The 25,577-nt window shown below is 37.9% G+C and overlaps 1 protein-coding gene across 5 annotated transcripts in view; it reads left to right on the forward strand.

The window, feature by feature from the left end:
• The window catches only part of NNT (nicotinamide nucleotide transhydrogenase), a 96,332-nt gene that overhangs the window by 51,629 nt on the left and 19,126 nt on the right, over nucleotides 1-25,577 (forward strand). For all 5 annotated transcript variants that reach the window (XM_082382210.1, XM_082382206.1, XM_082382209.1 and 2 more), the window contains 9 exons: nucleotides 1,662-1,823; nucleotides 2,639-2,749; nucleotides 3,605-3,750; nucleotides 4,968-5,163; nucleotides 7,764-7,997; nucleotides 9,296-9,456; nucleotides 10,631-10,810; nucleotides 18,347-18,506; nucleotides 20,622-20,703. In XM_082382210.1, the coding sequence (XP_082238336.1) occupies nucleotides 1,662-1,823; nucleotides 2,639-2,749; nucleotides 3,605-3,750; nucleotides 4,968-5,163; nucleotides 7,764-7,997; nucleotides 9,296-9,456; nucleotides 10,631-10,810; nucleotides 18,347-18,506; nucleotides 20,622-20,703 (1,432 nt within the window). The remainder of the gene's footprint in view (nucleotides 1-1,661; nucleotides 1,824-2,638; nucleotides 2,750-3,604; nucleotides 3,751-4,967; nucleotides 5,164-7,763; nucleotides 7,998-9,295; nucleotides 9,457-10,630; nucleotides 10,811-18,346; nucleotides 18,507-20,621; nucleotides 20,704-25,577) is intronic.

The following is a 25,577-nucleotide window of genomic DNA, read 5'->3' on the forward strand; positions in this document are numbered from 1 at the left end:
CAACGAAGACCCAACGCAGCCAAAAATAAATAAATTTATTAAAAAAAAAAGAAAAGAAAACCTTCAGATGTGGGATTTCTATCTTAGATGCCCAACACAACTGAGTGCAGGTTATGGTAATTTAGTGCTTCTGAACTAATGTGGGCATTTAATGAGTGCTAGGTATTGTGCTAAAACACTTCACGTGCCTTAACTCATTTATTCCTTATAAGTACTCAGTAAAGTGGGCATATTATTATTTTCTTTTTCCAGATGAAGACAGAGAGGGTTAATAATTTTACAGATGAGGGTACTGGAGCACAGAGAGGTTGAGTAACTTGCCTGAGATCACACAGCTGACAGGCAGTAGAGCCAGGATTTGAACCAGGCAGTCTGGCTTAAGAAAACATGTCCTTAAATATAACCCTGCACAGCCCTTCTCTGATGTTTAACTGAAACACAAAACAACATTCTGTCTAACTCTCCCTCCAGATGGTTAACAGGCCATCCATTGGAACCCTGGAAATCTTGTATGTGGGTAGGAAACTAAAAATTAAAACTACAGAGACTTCCCTGGTGGTCCAGTGGTTAAGACTGCGTGCTTCCACTGCAGGGGGCACTGGTTCAGTCCCTGGTTGGGGAACTAAGATCTCACATGCTGTGTGGGGCAGCGAAAAAAATTAAAAAATTAAAAAAAAAAAATTAAAACTACAGTCTTATTGACTGATTTAAAGTAAAATGAATGTCAACTGCTAATGTTCCAGCTATGCCACTTATAAAGAAATAGTTTATATCAAGGGATAAGAGTACCTTATTCAAAAAAGTTAAATTCCAGCTTCCTGGTCACCCATTATCATTTGGTTTTCACTGACCACTAGGTAACCCTTTCCTCTGTTGCAGAACAGCCATCCACATGTTTGCTATTAGGAAAGGCGATAATTAAAGATGTATGTTGAGAGCTGACTGTTTGTATTCTGCACATTCTTAATTTAATTCGCTTTTTTTTTCCTTTTCTTTGTAAAGTCCTGTTTGCTGACTTAGTGTTGAGGCTGGAGCTGACTGCCCTGGCCAGCAGTCCAGTCCAGATTCAGGAGCAATTGCAAAACTTCTGTCCCGGGTGGGTGGAAGCCATATGTTTTGGGGAGGTGCTGGAGTGAATGAAATCCTTCCTACTCTCTTAAAATCCTTCTTCCTCAGCCAAATCTGAGAGTGACATGAACTTGGCCTCACAGAAGTCTGTCTTATAAAGGTTGTGTGTTGCCCAAGTAGAAAATGCTTTGGTAGATCCTTTATAGGCCTATAATTCTGGAATAAAAACACTTGTATAAACACATGTGGCACTGTCAGTGAAAGTTAAAACGGGGAAGAGGACAAGTTATACAGAGGAAAATGTGCAAATTGTTATTAAGGTGACTCATAAATTTTACTAGATGTTTAAAATTTATTTTATTTTGGGGAGTGGTGGTCAGGAAGTTGAATTTTGTTCGCAATACCTTTAACTCCCTTTCACCACCCCCCTTCCCAGTCATGGAACATCTCAAAAAAATCTCATTATTGGCAAGGGTGTGGAATTTTAAAGCATTGACTATCCCACATGTTTGTTTGTGTGTGGGTGTGTGTGTGCTTTTAATCCTCCCGAGATAATTGGATGTGAACTCACACTCTTTCCTCTCTTTCTCTAGGTCTCACTGGGATACTGGGTTTGGGCATTGCGGCTCCCAATTTAGCCTTTTCCCAGATGGTGACCACTTTTGGCTTGGCTGGCATTGTGGGCTACCACACTGTCTGGGGAGTGACCCCCGCTCTCCACTCACCACTGATGTCTGTGACTAATGCAATCTCAGGTTTGTTCGCCTCTTGTTTTCCCTCAGTTTAGGTTTTCAAGGGCTTATTCAACTCTAGGAGTGCTTTCCATGAGGTTTATAAAGTCTGTGTTTTCCAAATTGTAGGGCTTGGCATCTTGGTGGTTGCAGTGACTTGGGCTTCCAGAGGGTGCAGGGGTAGGGTTGGAAGTGAGAGGCCAATGGAGTGTGTCATACCTTTGGGCTGCTCCCATTTCAGGCAGTGCAGAGCTACTGTTCCTTCTTTCAGTTATGATTTCCTTTAAAGAAGGGATTCCTCTGATAAAATTTGGAAACTGTTTCACAGCAGCAGCATGGTCCATGCAACAGTCCGCACAGCTATGTGGACAGATGTGGGAGCTGCTGTGGCTTGGAAACCTCATGGCCCCAGTGGGCGTCTCTTGCACAGGCATGGCTTTCAGGATCTCCACCGGGAACGGGTCCAATTCCAAGAAGTACTATGCTCAGGAAAGGCCAAAGCTATGGGCTTTCACCATCATATATTTATAGTTCATGCATAGTATTTTCCAGTTCTGTAACCACCAGAGGTCCCTTTGCTCCATAAACAATGTTGTCTAATAACAATATTGATTTATATCTTTATCAGGGGAACAGAGCTAGAAAGTAAAGGTTAAAATTATTATGCAAAAGGAGAAAATGTTTTGGTAACTCTTTGCCCACAAAAGTACTTCAGTGAGAATGTGTGTGAGAACTTTCTCCGTTATGATGCATGTGCTTGTGAGGTCTTTCAGCGATGACATTTGATTTGGCAGCGTGGCTATTAGCTACTGTTTACCGTATCCATGCTTTCTTCCCAGGGTTGACCGCAGTTGGTGGGTTGGTGCTGATGGGAGGACATTTGTATCCTTCCACAACTTCTCAGGGCCTCGCTGCTCTTGCTGCATTCATATCCTCAGTCAACATTGCAGGTATGAGGACGGTGAAAGAACCCAGAGTGCGATTTTTAGTGGAGACACGAGAAGCAAATATAAATCAATATAAAACAAACATTCTGATTTTAAGAATTTAATCGTGCCTTTAAAAAATGTTTCACTCAGATTATAAATGCTCTGTGTGAAGGAAAATTAGTTATTTTGCCCATTGGTAAGTTTTAGAAACTATTTGATAAGAGAACACCCCTCCCCCCTGAATGCCCCAAAGGTTAACTACAATGCCTACAGGTTAACTGGAAAGTTATTGAATGCATAGTTTTGAATTAAGCTGACTTAGAGCTATCACCATAGTATCTTTAAATGGGTATAATTTTAGATAAAACTTTAGCCTTTTGCCTTATCCTGGCCTGTGTTCCTGAAAACTGAAAGCCTAGCATATCACTTGTATATGAAACTCATTCGATGATATTTTGTAGCTATAAATTCTTTAATGTGTCCAAACAGACGTGGTGCCCGTTGATATGGTATTTTTTCTTTTATCACTTATTATAGGGTTTAACAAACAGAATAACCTATTAGAAGAAAAACACTGGCCTTTGATCGTTTGCATTCCCGAGCTGTTTGAATGGCTGTTTATTTTTAGTCATGCAGAAATAGTTGGTTTTGTACTCTGATAGCAAATTTTCTTCCAGAATGTATTAAGGGTTCCTCCCTTCAGTGTAACTGGCTTGAATAATAGAATAACTTCAATTTTGAGGTTCTAAAATGTTACTTAAAATGATATTTATTCCTAGATGATAAAGATGTACTTAAAATAGAAAAATTGTAGCCCTTTAAAAATTATGTTGCTCAATGAGATACCTCTTTCTGTTTCATATTTACTTGGATAAGGTGGCTTTCTGGTGACTCAGAGAATGCTGGACATGTTCAAGCGTCCCACCGACCCCCCAGAATACAATTACCTGTATCTGCTCCCTGCTGGTACCTTTGTTGGAGGATATTTAGCTGCCCTCTACAGTGGTTATAACATTGAACAAGTAAGAGTCTCATTTGAAAGCTTTTATTTTTGTTCTGTGTCTTCATCCCAGGTAGACTTAACATTATCATTACCAAAATTCAAATTCTGTCAAGCAAATACGACAATAACTTTTGAAACATCTTGGTCAAATACAGCATTCTCATCCTCTAAGAATCAGGACCTTGGATTCTAGAGGCAGATTTGCCTGCTAAGTCTGCAAGGATGGGTTTACCTGTTTGTCCCTAAGTTTTTCCACATGTACAAAGAGGCAAGAAGTTTATTAGTACCCTTTTTATGTATCTGGCTGGATTGTTGTAGGGATACAATGAAATAATCAGTAAAAAATTTGAAAAAATTTTTATTATTAGATATTATTAGTCCTTTTCCTACTTACTTTCTTCCCCTATGGATCCAGGAGATGTTATGCCAGTGCATTTAACAAAGATAATTTAAAAATGCATGCTGTATAGAGAAACAGAAATAATCAAGTTGAACTTTGAAAGTTCCATGTCTAAATATAATTTGTAATAGAGACTCAACTTTGTTCCAAACTCAGTCATACCTTTCTTTTCAATGACTATTTCAGCCTCTCTGACAGCTGAAAAATCATGTCTCCTTTGGTTTCTGCTATTTCTAACGTGTAGTATTTGTTGAATGAACACAATCTTTTTTGATAAGAGTTAGAACTGTGAGTCAGGGAGACTTAGGTCTGCATCCCAGATTTGCTATTTACTGATCTTTTGCCCTTAGAAAAATTACGTAGCCTCTTTAAGCATCGGTTTTCTCTTTTATAAAACGAGGATGATGATTCTTTCCTCCTGTGACTCTCATGGGACTGAGTTACAGCATAAATAAAGTATACAGCACGGTCTCTGACACTTACAACCTCAGGGGTTGGCGCCCTTATAGCATTAGGTCAGGTCTAGATCCCATAATAACTCTATTTAAATTTAGGTACTTTTATATGCATTTGTATGCTATCAAGTCCAGAAGAAGCCAATGTACATAAATGGTATAATTGCAAGTACAATTTAAAGTATTTAATATGGTAATATCCTTAATGGATAGGAAAATACATTGAAATATTAAAAAAAAGAGCTCATATTGGTCCTTCTATTGTATGAATTTAAAATTGTCCTCAGAGAATCATGTTTCCTCAAGAGGAGTTCTCCTTAAGCTAGTAGACTGAAGGTTTTGATAATCTCTCTCTCTCTCTCTTCCCTTTCCTTTGAAAAGATTGTGTACCTGGGCTCCGGCCTGTGCTGTGTTGGTGCCCTGGCCGGGCTTTCCACCCAGGGAACTGCGCGTCTTGGCAATGCATTGGGCATGATTGGGGTGGCTGGAGGCCTGGCAGCCACCCTTGGAGGCCTAAAACCGTGCCCAGAATTGTTAGCTCAGATGTCTGGAGCAATGGCTTTGGGCGGTACCATTGGTAAGCACTTGTGGGTTTCTGCCTTTATGTTAAGTCCATGCCCTTTGAACACCTGACGGCAGTTAGGCTCAGAGATTTAAGAATACCTTTTTTAGGAGTAAGAACTTTTTAATTGCACTTCAGTTTCTGAATATACATATTTCTGTTGGAGGCCCATATTGATGAAGGAATTAAATTGCCTTAATGGAAGTTCCTTCAGTAAATATTCTTTTGGCAAAAAGTCATCACAGTTGGTATAATTCTCATTCAGAAGTAAACATTTTAAAACACTGAGTAATATCAACTGTGTCCAAAGAGTCGGCTGAGAAATGCCTTGTGCTCAGTTCTTGTTTTCCTTTATTGACTCTGTCCAGTTAGCCAATAATAGAACAGGGAATTGGAATACTTATATGGGTACCATCTATAGGCTCATCTTTTATTCGGCTGGGTATAAATAACAGCAGAAGATTCTGCTTCAGAGACCTGTTAAAAACGTGAAAAACACATGCCAGCAGAAAAAACACTCTTTTAGTCTTATTCAGTGGTGTGCTGGGGGTGGTTGGTAAATTTTCAAGAATCTTTCGAGCTGGTTATTAAACACAGCTATTATCAAAAATTAAATTATATAAACTTAAAATTAAATAAATTAGAAACAAAGGTAATAATCCTAAACACTCATGACTTTCTAATGAATTCACTAGCTTTTATTATCTCTTCTTTTGAGATTATCCATGTGTCTTGTGTCTGTGTGGTAGAAATACTGTGTAATGATGGGCTTCTGTACATCTCTTCCTGAATCCATATTTAATGACATCATGTTGGTAGCTTGAGAGCAGCCATGGCCGTTGTATTTACACCATGGAAATCAACAAACGCTACGAATCTGAGTTTCATTTATTGTTTTGTTCATTGTCCAGACCTAATAAAGTGATGGAGAAAATATGAATAATGCAAGCTTAAACTTAAAAGTGTGTTTTGTCATTACACTGTGAATTGCACAAAAAAAATTGAGTAAATATTCTTCAAGTACTTGGAAACTATTATCAGATTCAGCAAAATTGCCACTTACATGATTGACAGTGAGTGAAGTTCTTATATACATCTTGTTGTTTCACTCTCGTCTTACTCGTTAGAGTAAACAAAAATCTCAACCAACATTCATGTGGGAACCACACTCATTCATCAGTTGCAAACACTAGGTTGGCTACAGATACCAGAGTTTGGTAACATTCTGTGAAAGTCAATTGGCTATATGAAACTTACAGTAAAGAGTATTGTATATATTTTTATTGTTTGAAAATTGTGTGCTACATACATTTTTATGAGTAAAAACTCACGTATGTATTTACACACGCACGTTTTTATTCTGAGGGGCTGGTGGTTAAATACTTACCAAGCACAGCATTAGCTTTACGTCTCCTTTTATACTTACCTGGGAAAGCTGTGCATCCTTTCTTGACAGTCCCTGGAAAAGCACTTGTGCTTGTGCAGTAGGTTCATGGCGGGACAGCCTTTAGGCATGGTCTTTGCAAATGTTGTGAGCCCCAGCCCTTCTATTCCCCCGCCTGTAGCCAGGCAGCTCCTTCAGAGTCTCCTGATTTGGTTATTTACTACTCAGATATTTGCATTTCATTACCTTTGGACTTGGCTCCCATCCACTCACCTGAAAACCTAGACCTTCTTCATATTCCAGTTGTTCCTTGTGTGCTCAGGGGCAAATGTTGGCTGATAGGGAAGAGAGCCTGGGTTATTCATGCAGTGGGGAGAATTTAAGGGGTTTAGCTGGAGCTTTAAGTAATCTGAAGAAGCGTTAGTCCGGGGGAGTGTTCAAAGGTTGTAAGAAACGTTGATGCTATGTGTTTGGGTTCTTTGGAGTTGGGCATTGGTGAGGTGTGTTAAAAGAGCCTGCTATTTGAAAGGGTATTTAAGCCAGTGTTCTTGCCTGAATGGTCCCTGTAAGAGAATATTTTGCCAGGAAGCAGATAAATACTTATTAATGACAATGATGAATAACCTTAAGTGGCCCGTTTTTAAATTGAGGTATAATTAACATATTATACTAGTTTTAGATGTATATAATAATTTGATATTTATATATATAGATTGCAAAGTGATCACCACAATAAGTCTAGTTAACATTCGTCACCATACATAGTTAAAATTTTTTTTCTTGTGATGAGAACTTTTAAGATCTACTCTCTTAGCAACTTTCAAATATGCAATACAGCTTTATTAGCTATAGTCACCATGCTGTACATTCCATCTCCAGGACTATTTGTTTTATAACTGGAAGTTTGTACCTTCTGACCCCCTTCACCCATTTTGCCCCCCCCCCCTTCCCACCTCCCGCCTCTGGCAACCACCAATCTGTTCTCTGTATCTATGAGCTTGTTTTTTTGTTTGTTTGTTTGTTTTTTCAGATTCCACATATAAGTGAGATCCCATGGTATTTGCCTTTCTCTGTCTGACTTACTTCACTTAGCATAATGCCCTCAAGGTCCATCCATGGCAAGATTTCCTTCTTTTTTATGGCTGAATAATATTCAAGTGTGGTCTTTATTGGGTTGTTTCTCAAAGGTCTGTCAAGTTTTAATTTCTCTTTGACTTTCACTTTCCAACAGGATTGACAATTGCGAAACGCATCCAGATTTCTGATTTACCTCAGTTAGTTGCTGCTTTCCACAGTTTAGTGGGCTTGGCAGCTGTGCTTACGTGCATAGCTGAGTACATTGTAGAATATCCACATTTCGCTACGGATGCAGCAGCTAATCTTACCAAGACCGTGGCCTACCTCGGTACTTACATCGGTGGTGTCACGTTTAGTGGTTCTCTTGTTGCCTATGGAAAATTGCAGGGTAAGTGATTCAGTATAACATAGAGGTAAATATCTATTATTTAGGGTGTTTAGGGGTCCATTTCAATTTCAGAAAATAGCTTAGTAGTAGAACCTGTTAGGTGAAGAGTATTTGTATGACATTATGAAAGTGTTTTTTTTCTCCATAAAGATGGCTTCTCTTTATTGATCCTTACAAATCTCACAAAGGTTTGAAGCCGTGTCTTCTGCAGAGAGCTAGTGAGGTAGACTAATGCACAGAAATTCACATAGAGGGACTAGTTGACATTTGATAATATGTATGAACAAAATAACGTCTTTATAATCCTTGGTTAGAGATGCCGGTGTAGTGTTCACAGAAATGATTTATACATTTTCCAGAATAGAGAGAGGCTTATTGAATAAATTTGTGTGATTAGTATACAGTACTTACTTTTAAAACAAATACACATTTTAGGGGGCTAGCCTGGCAGCTTTTGCTACTGCTGAAGCCAATCATGAAAGTAGAAGTGGACGGGAAAACCTCACATAGCTGCTTTCAGTGTTTTCATAAAAAAGCAAGTCTCTAGAGAAACTAGTTTGTGATTTAAAAACCTGGTCTTGTCTCTCAGTAATCAAGTCATTAGAATTAAGTGGGGGAACTTCCGTGAAACTTAAAAATCACAAAAGAACTTAAAGCCTACGATATTCTCGTCTCACGCTTTGTCTTTATTATTTTATTTTTTTATGGAGCTTATATTCTTGGGGAGGAGACAGTCAAAAAGGAAGGTAAACCAAAAAATAAATAAAACAGCAGTGGCAACTTTTACAAAAGAAACAAAAAGGGGCTAAAAAAAGGAGAAGATGTGCCATAAGTAAGATGTTAGTTCATGCTTTGTCTTTAGAACCAATTAACAAACAAGGACCCTCTCCCTTGGGCTCAGTTGATAGAATCAGAAAGGCTAATGTTCTAGGACTCTGTTTTGACATTTTCAATAAATAAAACCACACTTAACTTCTGTATTGGTCATATGGGGAAAAAAAAAATCACTTTTCATGATTCCATGACAAAGAGTAAGGAAATTGTTGTGTGATCAAAGTAAAGGACAATTAAGTCGAGCCCTACTTTTCCTACTTCCGTTAGTATTTATGTGTAAGAACTCTAATTTACTTTTATGTTTCAGTAGCTGGTGATATAAAGTGATATTTTAAGTAGCATGTTTTTATCCTAATATTAAATTTTGGTGATTTAGGATTAAATGACACACACTTAAGAGTGTGTGTGTGAGGGGGTTTCTTGTGACACGTTCTAGGTTCTGATTCCCACGTGCTTGGCCCTAGGTATCCTGAAATCCGCCCCTCTCCTGCTCCCTGGGAGGCACGTACTCAATGCCGGCCTGCTGGCTGCTAGCGTGGGTGGAATCATCCCGTTCATGCTGGACCCCAGCTTCACCACTGGCATTACCTGTCTGGGCTCTGTGTCAGCTCTCTCTGCTGTCATGGTAAGAGGTCAGAGATGGAAAGCACATTCTTAGCGAGGAACTAAGTATTTTGTTAGGTTACAGTGTAATCTTATTTCTGTCTCTTCAAGACCCCTGATGGAATAAAAATGTTTCAAAATGCTGTTATGTATTCATCTTTGGAGAGTCTGGAAAATATAGAAAAGTGTAAGGAGAAAATTACTCTTTCTCTTCACTTACTAATTCCTGTCAAAGCTGTCACATGGGACATCTTTTTTACTCTGGGGTCTTTTCACTGGATCAATGTGTTGGTGAATAGGAATTTAAAAAGCCAAGGGTTTCATTTCCGTTCATTAGGTGCCTGCTGTGTGACAAGCCCTATAAAATAAGTGTCAGAGAGTCCCTGCCCATTAGTTGCTCTCACATTTGTTGGAAGCTCTGATACCAAGCCAAATGATCGTATGAAATGAAATGTTTTTAATAAACCCTGTGTGTTCAGTGAGGGAGTTAAGTGAAACCTTTCAGGATAGGTTGGCCCTCCTTTTCCTCTCTAGTTACTGCTTTAGTATGTGGATACATACAGTATTCTTTAGGTGTCCGTATGTCACAGTTTAGCATTCTATTTATAGCAGTGTATGGTGCGGCTGTATATAGCTCTGTGCCATTCACTGATTACTTCATGTTTGTCTAGTATACTCTTAGTATATACTTTATAGACAAGGTTTATGCTTAAAAATTTTTAAATCATCTACAGTGCTTAGCACAAAGTTAGACATACAGTAATTGCTTAGTCATGCTAAACCCTATCCTCAGATTTTCAAGCTAGTAAGACTGGGCTTATATTTTAGTTTTAGCGGCTTCACTTGGCACCAACAGGACCCTCCTCATCAGCTAAAGTCATAAAAACTGTGACATTTACTCAGTGCTGTTACTTTTTTCCATGTGTAGACCCCTCTCCAATTTTTGCCTGCTCTTCATCACTGCCTTTTAGGGATTTAGGGATTTTTTTTTGCACAGGGGTTGTGGTTCAGCGTTTGCACTTGTTACGTCTGTAGGAGAGTTGGTCCGATAGGGGTCACTCGGTCATTACCAGGTGTGGAACTTACGTGTAAATATATTAATTGGAAAACCAGAATGATTGCGAGCCATGATGCTCAGCGTCAGAGGTTTCTTTTCATCGCATGAATTTTGAGTTCAGCTCTGGTTTTTGTGCTAGGGTGTGACTTTGACGGCTGCCATTGGGGGTGCTGACATGCCCGTGGTCATCACTGTGCTGAACAGCTATTCAGGCTGGGCCCTGTGTGCAGAGGGCTTCCTGCTCAACAACAGTCTGCTGACCGTCGTGGGTGCGCTCATCGGCTCCTCCGGTGCGATACTGTCCTACATCATGTGTGTGGTAAGGAAGCAGCCAATGGAGGAAAAGGAAATGCTGTTCTGAAAACGAGGGCCTGTTTGTCATTTCTTTTATTTGCAGTAAAAATGACTGGGTTGGTTCTTTTTCTCTCCAGCAGAAATATCAGAGTGTTTCGTTTGAATAAATTTGCCATACTGCTTTTAAAGTACCCAAGTGTAGATAATTTGGAAAATTAAATATAAGATAAAAATCTTCTAACTCCCTGCATCTGGTGATAAACACTTAAGATTTTATTTCCTTCTATTCTTTTTCTTTGTGTATTACATATCTGTGTGTTTACTTATCAGATCATATTGTACACTGTTTTACGTTGAGTTTTTTTAATCTTCCAAATTATAGTCTTGCCACTTTCTTATCATTAAAAATGCTTTTTAAATATGATTTTAAGGGTCTTCATACTAATCTAGAATATGGATATTCAAGATTTATTTAATTTTCCCTAATGCTGTACTTTAAGGTTGTTTGATTTTTCTTTCTCTTTGTACCTAAATACATTTTGGCACTTCTGAGTTTTGTCTTAGGATGATTCCTAGAAGTGAAAGGGTGTGCTCATTTTTTGGGCTCTGTCTACTTATTGCTGTGTGGTTTCCGGAAAGCTTGCTCCAATTTACACTCCCACTCGTCATCTGTGAGAGTGCCTATCTTGAAGTTTTGTGGTCAGCATGATTTAAAAAAAAAAATTAACAAGACACATACTTCCTAGCTTCCTTTTTGTTTCTAATTCCCTTCTTAATGGCAAGAAGATATCCTGCAAATAATTAAAGGTTTGACTAAAAAACTTTTTCAAATTATAGATATTATTCTCTAAATAATAGTTTTGAATGGCTGTGAAAGGACAAGCATGAAACTGGGTGAAGTTAGAATGTGACTTTATGCTGATTAATAACTCAGGCAGAAAAATAACTTCACCTTCATTCTTTTATTACAATTTAAAAAATACCTTATTTTACAGCTCAGAATTTCTCTTATGTCTTTAATTGAAAAGTCTCATTGTAAATTGAATGCTGTAGTTATCTTTTCATAATTAAAAATTAGTTTGCTTTGGCTATATTGTAAAAAACAAAAATTTGAAAGCCTAAGTTCAAAACAAGCTGAGAGGTTTGAAATTAAATCCCCCAAGTTCAAGGAGTTTGGACAGGTGTTTCCTACTGGAAAAGTGTCAGGATTTGGAGTTTTTATTTATTTATTTATTTTTAAATAAATTTATTTATTTTTTAATTTATTTTTATTTTTGGTTGCATTGGGTCTTCATTGCTGCGCGCGGGCTTCTCGTTGCGGTGCACGGGCTTCTTATTGCAGTGGCTTCTCGTTGCAGAGCGCGGGGCTTTAGGTGCGCGGGCTTCAGTAGTTGTGGCTCGCGGGCTCTAGAGCGCAGGCTCAGCAGCTGTGGTGCAGGGGCTTAGTTGCTCCGCGGCATGTGGGATCTTCCTGGACCAGGGCTCGAACCCATGTCCCCTGCATTGGCAGGTAGACTCTCAACCACAGCGCCACCAGGTAAGCCCGAGGATTTGGAGTTTTTAAAAACAAATGTTTATGAAGGAGAAAAATTTATTCAGTTGTATTAGAAATAGTTTTCTCTAAAAATGAACTTTTAACCCTTAGTTTGACTTTGCTTCATTTGGTGAATTTCAGTGGCCAGCAGGGGGCAGCAGATTGTCATTAATACTTAAACTTACGGTTTGTAAAATACTGATTTTAAAATTAAATGGGAGTATTTGAATTTTTACAAGGCCAGTGGCATACTAATGGGGAGAGGAGGTCGGGGCTTGTATATAGTTCTTGGAGTGTCAGCATGGGTACCTTCTTATCTTTATCCTTTTTCTCTTAAATGGTTTTCTTTAGGTTCTTAAAATTATCAACAGTATTTCCCAAATTTCTGTCTTTTATTTCCTCTCCTTTCCCTTCTTTATTTAGTTTCTTTTATTGTTGGTTATAGTAACTATAGTAACCTTTGCAGTAGCATTAACTAGAATAAGGTATAAAAGATACTTGTTGAAAGTACTCTTTTCTACATGTGCTTCTGTAATTATACCATCTTTCTCCTAATTTTTATCCATTCTTTCATATTTCTTGATCTGTTTTTTTCTAGTTCTTCTGTTTCTTTTCTTTCTGTTTCCACTGCCTCAGGCATGCCATTCCACTGTCAGCATACCTCAGATATTTTTTATTCCTATATTGTATGTAAGGCTAACAAGGTCTCATAGCTGTCTGTGACCATAAGTATCACACTGGGTTAGATATTTTGTTTGTAATAGCAAATTGTAGTAATTTGGATTCGAGACCAGTTGAAGCTTTAATTTTTTTAAAAATATTACTCAATTGCAAAAATAAAAGATGTTTAATGAAACATCTTTCATTAAGGAAATAGAAAAGGATAAATAAGGGGGCTTCCCTGGTGGTTCAGTGGTTAAGAATCCGCCAGCCAACGCAGGGGACATGGGTTCGAGCCCTGGTCCAGGAAGATCCCACATGCCGCGGAGCAACTAAGCCCCTGCACCACAGCTGCTGAGCCTGCGTTCTAGAGTCCGTGAGCCACAACTACTGAGCCCTCGTGCCACAACTACTGAAGCCTGCGCGCCTAGAGCCTGTGCTCTGCAACAAGAGAAGCCACCACAATAAGAAGCCTGCGCACCACAATGAAGAGTAGCCCCCGCTCGCCGCAACTAGAGAAAGCCCGCGCGCAGCAACGAAGACCCAATGCAGCCAAAAATAAATAAATAAATAAATTAATTAAAAAAAAAAAAGGATAAATAAGGATATAAAATAATCTATAATCCCATTACCACTTAACTGTTAACACTTAATATTCTAATTCTTGTCTTTTTTCATATGTATATATTTAAATACATTCTATGTTAACGTTTAATTTTCTAACCAATAAATTTTAGTGTCTACATGTTATTATATCACAAACATATACCATAATTTATTTATCCAAGTCCATGATATTAGTTGTTCTTAACTTTTTTTCTGCAGTATTCTTCCTTGTGTGTTATTGATTATTTTCTTAGGTCAGATTTCTATAAGTACAATTACTTGGTTAAACGGAGTAAGATCTTTTTGTTGGCTATAGATATTGATAAATTGATCTCCAAAGGACTCTGCAGTCAAAGCTCCCACCACTGGTGTGCAGAGTGCTTGTTTTACTGCTCATGTTCTACTCCTATGACTTATTACAAAACAGACAACAACAAAAACACACCTGCATGGTTTTCAATTTCAAAGATAGAAATTTCCTTTTCTTCTAAGTTTTCCTGCTCTCTGACTTTTCACATTCATACTCATTGACTCTTATCTTTATTATAAGAAATTGTTTATTTCTTATAATAAACTGTTTATTATAAGAAACTGTTTCTCCATGGCTTGTGCTTAGCAGCTCAGAGTGGTTCATAATAATAATACAAGTGAAATAGCTGCTCGTAACTGGGCGTAGTAGAATATGCTGGGTGCTTTACAAATATTAACTCTTTTAATCCCCAAACTAATTCTGGAGGTAGGAAATATTATTCTCACTTTACAAGATATTTTAAGACACCATTTATTTATTTATTTTTTATTATTTATTTATTTTTTAAATTTTTAAATTTATTTTTAAAAAATTTATTTATTTTTATTTTAGGCTGTGTTGGGTCTTCGTTGTGGTGTGCGGGCTTCTCATTGCGGAGGCTTCTCTTGTTGCCGAGCACAGGCTCTAGGCACGTGGGCTTCAGTAGCTGTGGCACTCGGGCTCAGTAGTTGTGGCTTGCGGGCTCTAGAACGCAGGCTCAGTAGTTGCGGCGCCCGGGGTTAGTTGCTCCATGGCATGTGGGATCTTCCCGGACCAGGGCTCGAACCGTGTCCCCTGCATTGGCAGGCAGATTCTTAACCACTGCGCCACCAGGGAAGCCCTTATTTTTTATTTTTTAAAATTTATTTGTTATTTTATTTTTTGGCTGCGTTGGGTCTTCCTTGCTGCATGTGGGCTTTCTCTAGTTGTGGCAATTGGGGGGCTACTCTTCGTTGTGTGGTGCGCGGGCTTCTCATTGTAGTGGCTTCTCTTGTTGCAGAGCATGGGCTGTAGGCGCGCGGGCTTCAGTAGTTGCAGCATGCGGGCTCAGTAGTTGTGGCTCACGGGCTCTAGAGCTCAGGCTCAGTAGCTGTGGTGCACGGGCTTAGTTGCTCCGTGGCATGTGGGATCTTCCCGGACCAGTGCTCAAACCCGTGACCCCTGCATTGGCAGGTGATTCTCAACCACTGTGCCACCAGAGAAGCCCTAAGACACCATTTATTATTCACCTTTGTGTTTATGGAGCCTGCCCTAGCACCTGGCACATTCAAATGAGTATAATAATTGTTAAATGAACATTAGATGAATATTCTATTTGTTAGCTCGTTTCACATTTTGGAATCCTCTCCAGATAGGTTATGGTAGCAGAAATACTACCACATATCAAATATCTATTAATATTACTAGTATGTTTACCTTCATTATTTTATTATTTATTGAAGGAAACATGCAAGTCCAAACCAGCACAGAGTGGTTTTATTATGTGAGAGGGAATGGAATGCACCCTAAGTGTAATCAGCATCCCAAAATTGAAGTTTTGTTCTGACAAAGAATTCTTTTGGGTATCCTCTGAGCCTAATGCTTGGTTACACAACACCCAATATTACAAAAGCTGAAAAATGTTGACAGTGTCAAACAGCCAGCTCAAATGAATGATTTGCTTTATATCCAGATGTCGTATAGACATTAAACTCTTCATGATTTTGCAGTCCATTTACTTGAGATAGTGTCCAGATTGCCTGGGATATAGACGGCTTACAAAAATGCAACAGCATTCTCAGACCAAATTTTCTGATTTTTGTACTTTGCTGCTTGTTTCCAAATGAAAAGAAAACAGAATGAAGTAGATCAAAGCCAAACCAAAAATAACTTTTTTTTTGCCTTGCAATCAACTAATTAGCACCTACAAAGCATTGAAATGTGAGATGCTAGTCAATGGTATACATGTTGTTAATGTTGTTATTGCTTTGTCTATTTTATGACCTTTCCTTTGTTTTCATATTTATTTCTTAGTTTGCTTGGAATTATGTGAATTAAGGATCTCTTTAACGTAGCATACAATTTTCATTACAGGACTTAATAACTTGAAAGGAACAGTCTTGGACAGTGTTGCAAATACTTTGTCTTGGAAGTTGGGAACTCTTCAATCTGTCCATCAGTGGTCACAGGATAGTCTCATTAATCACTTAAGCAAGCAAAAAAAATAAATAAATAAAAGGAAACAAAACAAAGCCCTAAACCCTAAACATTTGTTGGAACTGTGATGTTGTTGCAATGGTAAATTCAGAGATGAAAATTAATTTAGTCTAATTTTTAAGAGACCACATGGAATTAGCTTAATGGTGATATGCTTGTGGATATGTATTTAACAAGTTGACTTTGATTGTTAAACTGCTGTGTGGTTCCCTAATTTCTCTTTGTAAGATACCTTCAGAAGTGGGTACACGTTAATTAAATGTCCTCAGAAATTCTTTCCTTCTCCTCCATTCAGTTTTATAGGAAGAAAAGGAGGGTTCCTTTTAAGCCAAGTTAAAGTGGTCATATTCTTCTACATCCTGTGCCTCTGTCATCTCTCCCTTTATACAGGACTGTGTGATGCAGGTGATGGAACCTCTTTGTACATTTCACTTTTTTATTTTTAAAGTTATCTATGGCAGAAATATCTCAGTGTCTGAAATTGGCCTTTGAATCAGTTTTTAAGGGCAAGAATTTGGTAGAATGTATTTCTGGTAATTTTGTTTCAGAATCCTGTGATTTAAAAGTAGAAAGGATTTATCAAAATCAGCAAATGTTGAATGTTTGGGAAGTGTCAGGTATGGCCATTTGGATTTTCATTCAACCTTGGATTTAAGTATAGGAAGTTGTGTTAAGAATTTAAAACTCCACGTTGGATTGGGATGAAGAACTTAATTAAAAGCATCACTTTAATTTTTCTCTGACCCTCTTATCTGTTAATAATATGCATAAAGATATTCTGAACTTTATTTTATATGTAAGAAACTTAGACAAATCCACCAGACTCTGGGCTTTGTGAAATGTGAATGTTGTATCTGATAAATGGGGTTAGGTCAAAAGAACAATTTCAAAAATTCTGACAACATTTTGATCCACATCTTTGAAACTTATGATAAGTCAAGTGTGGCTTTTTGCTCATCTTCTCTGCTCTTTTCTTCCCTGCCTTTGCCTCTGTCCCACTTCAACAGTATATGTAAATCTCTCTCCTTAGGTGGTAGCAGGCTTGCCTATCTTTGGATGAGTGGTCATGTTTTTTTTTCTCTGATGTGTTCCTTATCACTGAAAATCTCCAGGTGCTTTTTGCTCTTTAATAATAAAGTGTTGTCTTTTTTTTAAAGTATAGGTTGACACTTAACATAGCTTTAAAATAGTATAACTGATGGATCAATGATATGTTTATTACAACCCTTAAAATAGGATTTAATTTTTTGGAATTCTTTATGAAGTGATACATTCAGTTATGATCATTTAGAATGACTACTTTGATCACATAGTGATTTGAATTCTTAAAATGTTTTTGATTACTTAAAACATCTAGCTTCCTGTCTTTTTTTTTTTAACCACCACACCTCCAGAGGTCTACAAACAGTTTTCAAAACCAGATCCGTTATTGTCACATATTCCAGCCGTGGTGTTTGTATGGTACTTTGTTGGATGATTGTAAATGAGCATGCAATAAATGCCTTCCTCTTACTTTTTCCTGACATTATTTTTCTAGTTAAAGGGTGGGTGTAAATTTTAGCGAAGCAGTGTATAAACTAACTCATTTATCTTTTTTGGAAGTGAAATATTTTAGAAGGCTAATGATGAATCCAGTCACTTCTGTTATTGCTTCATGGAGCTGTAGTTGATTCGGAAAATAAGACAGTATCAACTCCTGCATTTCCTTTTTTCCTGATGACAGAGGGCAGCAGACTTGTAAATGATAGGGATCCCTATCCTTTGATTCCTCCCTGTTGCCTCTTGACAGCTTGCAGCTGGTAGCAGAATTCACCTGAGATCTGTAGAGTCACCTTGTAAAATTTCTTATAGCTATCATTCTCTTTTACTCTGGTGAAATACATGTCAGTATGGAGGTAGAACTTGCTCAATCAGTACACATATAATAATGACTAGATCTGAGTTTTTCACATATATGTCAACATCACTGGTAATTTTCCATTAAATTTTTAAAAGTTTATTTTGACTGAAAAGATATCAGTGTACACTTGATTTTATAGAAAAAAATGATGTGATTTCCCAGATGTCTTCTTATCATTTAAATTTTTGAAATAATTTTCAGAAGCTAGATCAAATTGATTTGGTTAAAATGTTTTAGGTGATCAAATAAGCCTCTTTAAATGATTCTGAATATCATATACACAAAAGGATTCTGAATACCATATACACAAAAGGATTCACACCATTTTCAAAAGTTATGTGGATTAAACTCTCACAGCTACAATTTTACTCTCCAGGCAATGAATCGCTCCCTGGCTAATGTGATTCTTGGAGGCTACGGTACCACTTCAACAGCTGGTGGAAAACCCATGGAAGTTTCTGGCACACATACAGAAATCAACCTTGACAATGCAATTGATATGATTCGAGAAGCTAATAGCATTATTATTACTCCAGGTAAAAAACCAAAACCCCAAAGCAAACAAACAACCTGTAATAGCTGTTGTAATGGATTACATTAAAATAATTTCTTGTAATAGGGAAAAAAATCAAAGTGGAACGTCTTCACTTTTGAAAACTTAATGGAAATTTAGAAGCAGCCCTGTGATTACTAAGTGAAAAGTACTGAGAATTCTTGGCTTAGGTTAATATTTTGGGAATCACATAGAGATTCTATAAATTGAGGTAGTGGATTCTACCTGTGTCTTTTTGTGGTTCTGTACCAATGTTTAAATCATCTTTGAGTCTTGGTTATTTTTTGCTCATTGGTAAATTTTGGGCCTATGTCAGCATTAAATTAGTATATGAAAGTGTCTAACTTACTTGTTAGACTTGCTCAGTAAAGGTTGGTAAATGTTAATGTCTTTCTTTTCTTTTCAAAAGTAAATATTTAAAAAATCATTGAGAATCATGTGGTTTCCAACAAGATGAGGTAACAAGGCCCAGTAGAAAGGACTTCATCTAGGAGTCATAACACCTTACTTCTGTTTTTAATTTTGCCTCTAACAATTGACATATGTGGACCAAGTCAGTTAATCTCTCCAGGCCTCAATTTCCCAATTTTCTGAGGTTTAGCCCAGTACTTCTTTACTCATCGCAGAATGCCGTTGTATTTATTACAGGCAATACATTGATTCCAGATTAGGATTTTTAACTCTATCATGGTATCATAGAAGTTTTCTATAAAGAAAATCAATCGATTTGACATGTGGGTAGTTTGCTGGTTGGTTATATACTAAGATGTAAATAAATAACAAACCTTAGCAGGATTGAATATTCAGGTGCAAGCCTTCTCAAGTGGGGGCAATATCATTTTCTAGGGGCGTTTGAAACACGTGGGTTTGGGGTTTTGGTTGTCTCCAAGATGGGGCTGCTACTGTCAGCTGGTGTGTGGGAGCAGGTAAACTAAATATCCTGTAAAGCCTGGGACATTCCTGCAGCATGGATTGTCCCAGCCAGAGCGCTTCAGCATTACCTGTTGAGAAACGCTGTGCTGGAGTGTGAAGGGGAAGAGTAAGAGACAACACTCCTTTCCCTTTAGGCATTTTCCATCTAGTGGAGAAGTCAGATAGATAAATAATGCACGGTGGGTTATGATAAGGGCTGAACTGGATGATGTAGACACTTTTTCTATCATGGAAAACCTAAGCAGGATTGTTGGGATGTGAGGATTTGTATGGGGCCCCAGAGGATGGATGGCACTGGGGGGGAGGCAGAGGGAGTACCTGGAGCAGAGACTTGGTCTTTGGAAAAGTGAGGGTAGGAAAGTGGGGACAGATGTGAGATTCATTGCACAGGGAGGAGGGACAGAACACAGGGGTTCAAGGGGAAGGGAGATGACTGACATTTTCGGTCATACCTGTAGGACCATCAGAAATACGGAGCACTTTATTCATTTATTTTTTTTTTTTGGCAGAGGGGGAGGGTTTTAAGTTCTTATTTGGAGACGTTAAGTTTGCGGTGGAGCTGGGACAGCGGACAGGCTGAACTCGAGCTCAGTGACGGGCTGAGGCTGGAGACAGGTTGGGAACCGTCAGGTGGTCGTTGAAGCCATGGGATGGGCTGAGATTTTCCAAAGAGAGAATGAGGTGCAAAGTTAAAGCCCTGGGGAGCTTCATCATTTAAGGGCGGGGGCACAGAAGGAGAAGATCCGTTCAAGGAAATCGAGGAAGAGTAGTGACAAAGTCAGGAGGGGCACCAGGGGACTGTAATGTTATCAAAGCCAAGTAGGGAGACAGTTTGAAAATGTTTATGTGAGAGCGAGTGAGAGCCTGTGCACAAGTGTGTGTGTGTGTGTGTGTGTGTGTGAGATGTGTGATATGTGATGTAGGGAGGGAGTGCTTAGCAGTGTCAGACACTGTAGGAGACTGAGAAGGGACCATGAGAATTTGAATTTGAAATTTAGGCCAATATTTTTAAAAGTCCATATTGTAAGTTTTTTGTTTTCACTTCTAGTCCTGTTAACTGATTGCCCTTTTTGGCATAAAAATATGTTTCAGTCAAGAGAGAAATTGTAGTTCATAAAATCTGAAATAAAACCACATTCTTCTGTGTTCTTAATGTTCCTTGTAGGCTACGGTCTCTGTGCGGCCAAAGCTCAGTACCCCATTGCTGATTTGGTAAAGATGCTCTCCGAACAGGGCAAAAAAGTCAGGTAAGTGCTTGCAGTTCGTGTGTGAAAGGAAAGGAAAATAGATGACTTCCTTTAGGTGACTGTTTCTTCAAGTGGAGTTTTACCTGTGGATACTAGGTAGAGAAACTATTGTAAGTTGTAAAAGACTCTATTCTAGCCTTAGTCTTACCTGTTAGTTGTCACTATCTCTAATAGCCTCAAACCTAAATATAGTCTCATTTTAGAAAAGGAAATTTTATTGTACTAAATTCCAAGATAGTTATCAGTAGGGAAAAATAGAAACCTGGTTTCTCTGTGGTTTGATTTGGGGAAGGAGGTCAAGCAAGGCATCTGAATCACATCAAGTTGTGTCTTTTTGGTGTCTGTTGTTCACACTGAAGAAAAACATCTCAGACGAGTGGTCTCTGAAGGGTGAGACCCGGTGGTAAAACTTTGGCTGGTTAATAGCTGACTGATAAAGCTCTCACACTCAGGCTGGAAAAGGCTGCAGGAAAATTTCTTTTCCTATGTATAAAATAGGTAATCAATAAAGCCATACACTTTTTGAATTGTGAATTAGAATGGCAGCTGTTCCTGCTGCTTGCCATTTGGGCACTGGACTCTGCTCTTGGGCGGATATTAAGCAGAATGGCAAAGTCAAGGACTGTGCATTTCTAGATTATTCCCCGTGACCTTGGATAAAGGGTTTTGTGGGATGTAAAAATGGGGCAGGGGGTGGTGAACCCTTGCAGTACTTTGCGTCTGTTCTGCGCACCTTTGGATCCATGTTCTGGAACTCCGCTGTTAGGAAGCAGCGAAGAAGGGACCGTCTGGAGTTGTCCCTGGAGCATAGCTGCTTCGTGTTGTGTGGGGAGACGGGTTCCCTAGCAGTTTCACTGACATGGTACCGTAAGTCAGAGCGACAAGATAACTCTCTTGTTCAATAAAATTAGTTTGTTCACCAGGATGTTAATGTATGTTGACAAAACAGTTAATGTCTGTTAATAAAAATTCCTTTGAGCTGTCAATCTTACACTTTTGTCTGGAGGCAGATGATAAGAAAATAAGCCACAGTGTGCCTAGATCTAGTCAGACTATCTGTGCCAGACTGGATGCAGAGTCCTAATCTTCAGCTTGAATGTCCCAACTATTAATAGCGGTAAAAGAGACTTAGACGATGAAATCAGAGGGTTATCTAAAATATTTTAGTGTCAGCTACATTTTATTTCTTCCTTTCTTCCCACCCTTTTTTCCCTTCTTCAGTCCTTTTCTTGCTCTTGACCTTCTGTGATCTATAGTGAGTCTGTGCTTTTCAAATACACAGAATCCAAATACTGTTTCATGATAGGACCATCGTTTCTGTGATGTAGGCGGTTTCCACGTTTGGTAAAATCTTAGATGAATTGAAGATAGAAGATGAGAAAAGGCATCCTCTTTGTTTTCTAATTTTCACATAAGAGGTCTCATTTTAGTAACTTCTTCCTGTTTTCATAGAGGGTGTTAAACAGTGCTTCCCTTTTAGTCATCGTCTTGCCACTTAAAGCATTTGCAGACCTGCAAGTGGAAAGGATGTGTTACAGAATCTTTCATGATTTTCCTAAAAAGAAATTGTTTCTCTTTATTCAATCCACATGTGAAAAATTCTAATGTATTAGTAATGCCTTCTGTCACCACATAACTGTTTAGGAGATGAGTGGCAATCATAATAAAACAGAGAAAGATGGCTTTCATGTCTTAGTTATCCTTAGGGAAGGGAATGATTAATTTGACATACCTCTCTTATTACCCACTGGTCAGTCCAGGTTGTGGGTGCAGGTTGAGCAGCTTGACGGAAGGCAGGATGTGAAAGGAAAGGAATTAAGAGGGAAGGAAAAAAACCATCTGAAAAGAAAAGGGATAAGACAAATGAAATTCTGGTTTCTGACCTGATTAAAATTTGAATTTTATCCATGAGGACATAATATAAACTGCTGTTTTAGGAGGAGGATTTCTGTCACACTGCATTGGAAAAGTAATTATTTGACTTAAGATTTATAGCAGATATTTAATTAAACATATATGAAGAGTTTCTCAGTTACAATTTGTTTTTTATTGAAGTAATTTTGTGGCCAGAACATCAGGCTTTTCATGAGAGCTTTTGTTTCATATAATTGTCATCAATTTTTCAAATAAGTTGTGAATAATAAATTTGTTAATAATTTATTATGTAGGATCAGAATAAAATTATTGGTCAGCCTAATCTCTACTTGTGAGTTAGGAAGAGTAAGCCATTTATATTGATCTCTCTATTTCATATTAAAGATGAAATATATATTAATATGTCCAAGGGTTTTTTTTTGACTATAATATGTTGAATTTTCAACGTGGGCTTTGTCATAAGTTATGTAAATCTCACATTTGAATTAAACAGAAGAGAACTATTCTTGCTAACATGATGAGAGTATATTATCATATTTTTCCTTCCTAGCGTCCGTGTGGGGATTTTTTTTTTTTTTTTTTAAAGAGAATATAGCAACTTTGTTGATTTTGCTTTATTTGTGTCATCTTTTCGTAGGAGAGATGCAGATTTTCTTTATGAAGTTAGGACTGTGTGTATACATGGATGCTAGCTTTTTCTTAAGAGGCAAATGTCTGTTTGAACAAGAGATGGCTGCAGCAGTTACCTCGTATTTCAATGAAATAAATCTGTATTTACAGTTTGCAGTAATTTAGTCCTTTCGTCACTCTGTGGAGCGCCCACGGTGTTCATTGAGCACAGCTGCTGGGCCTCTGCTGTTAGTAGATCTTTATGCCTCCGGACCCCAGCATGCCTAGAATCCAGATGTGGTGACACATTAGCACACATTCCCCATGGAAATGTGCCAGTGTGGACATACGATTGTCATCAATTAGTTATGCCCAAGTGGTGCCAAGAAAAATTGCATCTGTCATACAGTCTGTCTGGCTTCATGGCCCACGGTTGATTTAGAGACACTCCTGTTTTCCTTTACTCTGGCCATAGTCATAACATGCTCACAGAGAGTTGAGATTATCTAATGAAGCACATGACATTTCATGACAAGAGCTCATTTCAGAATGTCATGGAAGTTCACTGACTTAGCTATTCTTTAGTGGCCAGGATATTGTTGCTTCCCGGGCACCCAGAACACCTAATTTATGCTTGATCCCGGAAAGCATTTTATTACAAAAATCTTATGATACAAGAGCACAGACATTTTTTTTTCTTTGTTTCCCAATCTTTGGATTGATGTGATAGGCTTTTCATTGTAAAGCTGAGATAATCTTTCCAAGGAATAATTCTTAGAAAGAGGTACATATTTTTTTCTTTTTGCAATTAATCACTGCTTGATTTTCTTTGTATAAAGGCATTATTGCTTTTAAATTTATGAAACCACCTTTCAACTTCTTTGATTGACTAACTGATGTTATATATTGCTTTCATGTTAATGTTCAACTCTATCTTTCTATTAATAATTTATTGATAGAAACTTATTACTAGGTACTGAGAATACAAGAATGTGTAAGCCCAGTTCCCACTCTCAAAAGTTTATAGATATAAAGAGAACAAATTGATCAACAAATGAATCAGTGAATGAATTCCATTTAATGTGATAGTATGCTAAGAAGAGTACAGTAGAAGGAAGGTAGGAATGCAAAAGAGAAGAGTAGATAAGTGTCCGGGGGATATTTTAAACTTTTTATACTACTCATAACATGACATTTTTTTTTGCAGGTTTTAAAAAATAAATATTTATTTTTTCATCCTCTGTCTAAACACTTCTAGCTGCCAATGGTATTTGCAGTTTAATAGTGTTTCACAGTCTTGTGTGACCTGGCTATGAGTTTAAATATATGTTATTTTTGCTAGGAAACCCATTCTTTGGAGATAGTTGAAGATGAAATATTTTGTTGATCTAACTGGATTTTCCTGTTTTTCATGGATTAAATGTAATCTAAATAAACAAGAGTTCAGCCGTCTTGGATTTTGTTATGTTTTGGGGTACAGGAAGAGCCAGGACATGCAAATTTATTAAGTAATAAAGGTACATGCGTCTGAGAGTAGAAGTTAGGCCAGATAAAAGATCCAGTATAGTAGTTAAATAAAGAAATAGATATTATTTATGAGTTTCTTACCGGCTTTGCAATACTTTCTTATCAGCCATGACTATTCATGTTAATGACAATTCACTGTATGAATAATTATATAGTACTTCGTGCCAGGCACTGTTCTAGGTCCTGAGAATACATCAGTGAATACAAAGATAAAAATTCCTGACCCTGTGGAGTTTTACATTTGCTGGGAACTTAGATAATAGGTGTTAAGATATTCTGAGTTGAAGACGCTTATAACCTCATTGTGTTTCCAATTCAGATGCTAGTTGAAATGATGAAGAACAGCAAGAGCGAAGGTCATTATATCAGAGTTTCAGAGTTACAGCTGGCACTATTTGGTGATGAATTAGCCAGTGCTTCTGGTTTTCTGAAAGAATATGGTGTGTTTCTTTGCACTGAGCCTGCCTTCTTGTAAAACATGGTGACAGGTGGGTGGGTGTGATGGGAGTTATTTGTGTAATTAGTCAAATGAGTGAAACTTTTGGTAGAAGAAAAGAAAGCTAAAGAGCACATGTGTAGTCACTTACATCTCTATATTCAATCTATGGTATAAAATTGCCAGTAATCCCTCAGATCAAAATATGTATTTATTTTAACATCTTTATTGGAGTATAATTGCTTTACAATGGTATGTTAGTTTCTGCTGTATAACAAAGTGAATCAGCTATACATATACATACATCCCCATATTTCCTCCCTCTTGCGTCTCCCTCCCACCCTCCCTATCCCATGCCTCTAGGTGGACCCAAAGCACCGAGCTGATCTCGCTGTGCTACGCAGCTGCTTCCCACTAGCTATCTGTT

This window comes from Balaenoptera borealis (genome assembly GCF_965194805.1).
Source record: "Balaenoptera borealis genome assembly, chromosome: 2".
In the NCBI taxonomy this organism is placed as follows: Eukaryota; Metazoa; Chordata; class Mammalia; order Artiodactyla; family Balaenopteridae; genus Balaenoptera; species Balaenoptera borealis.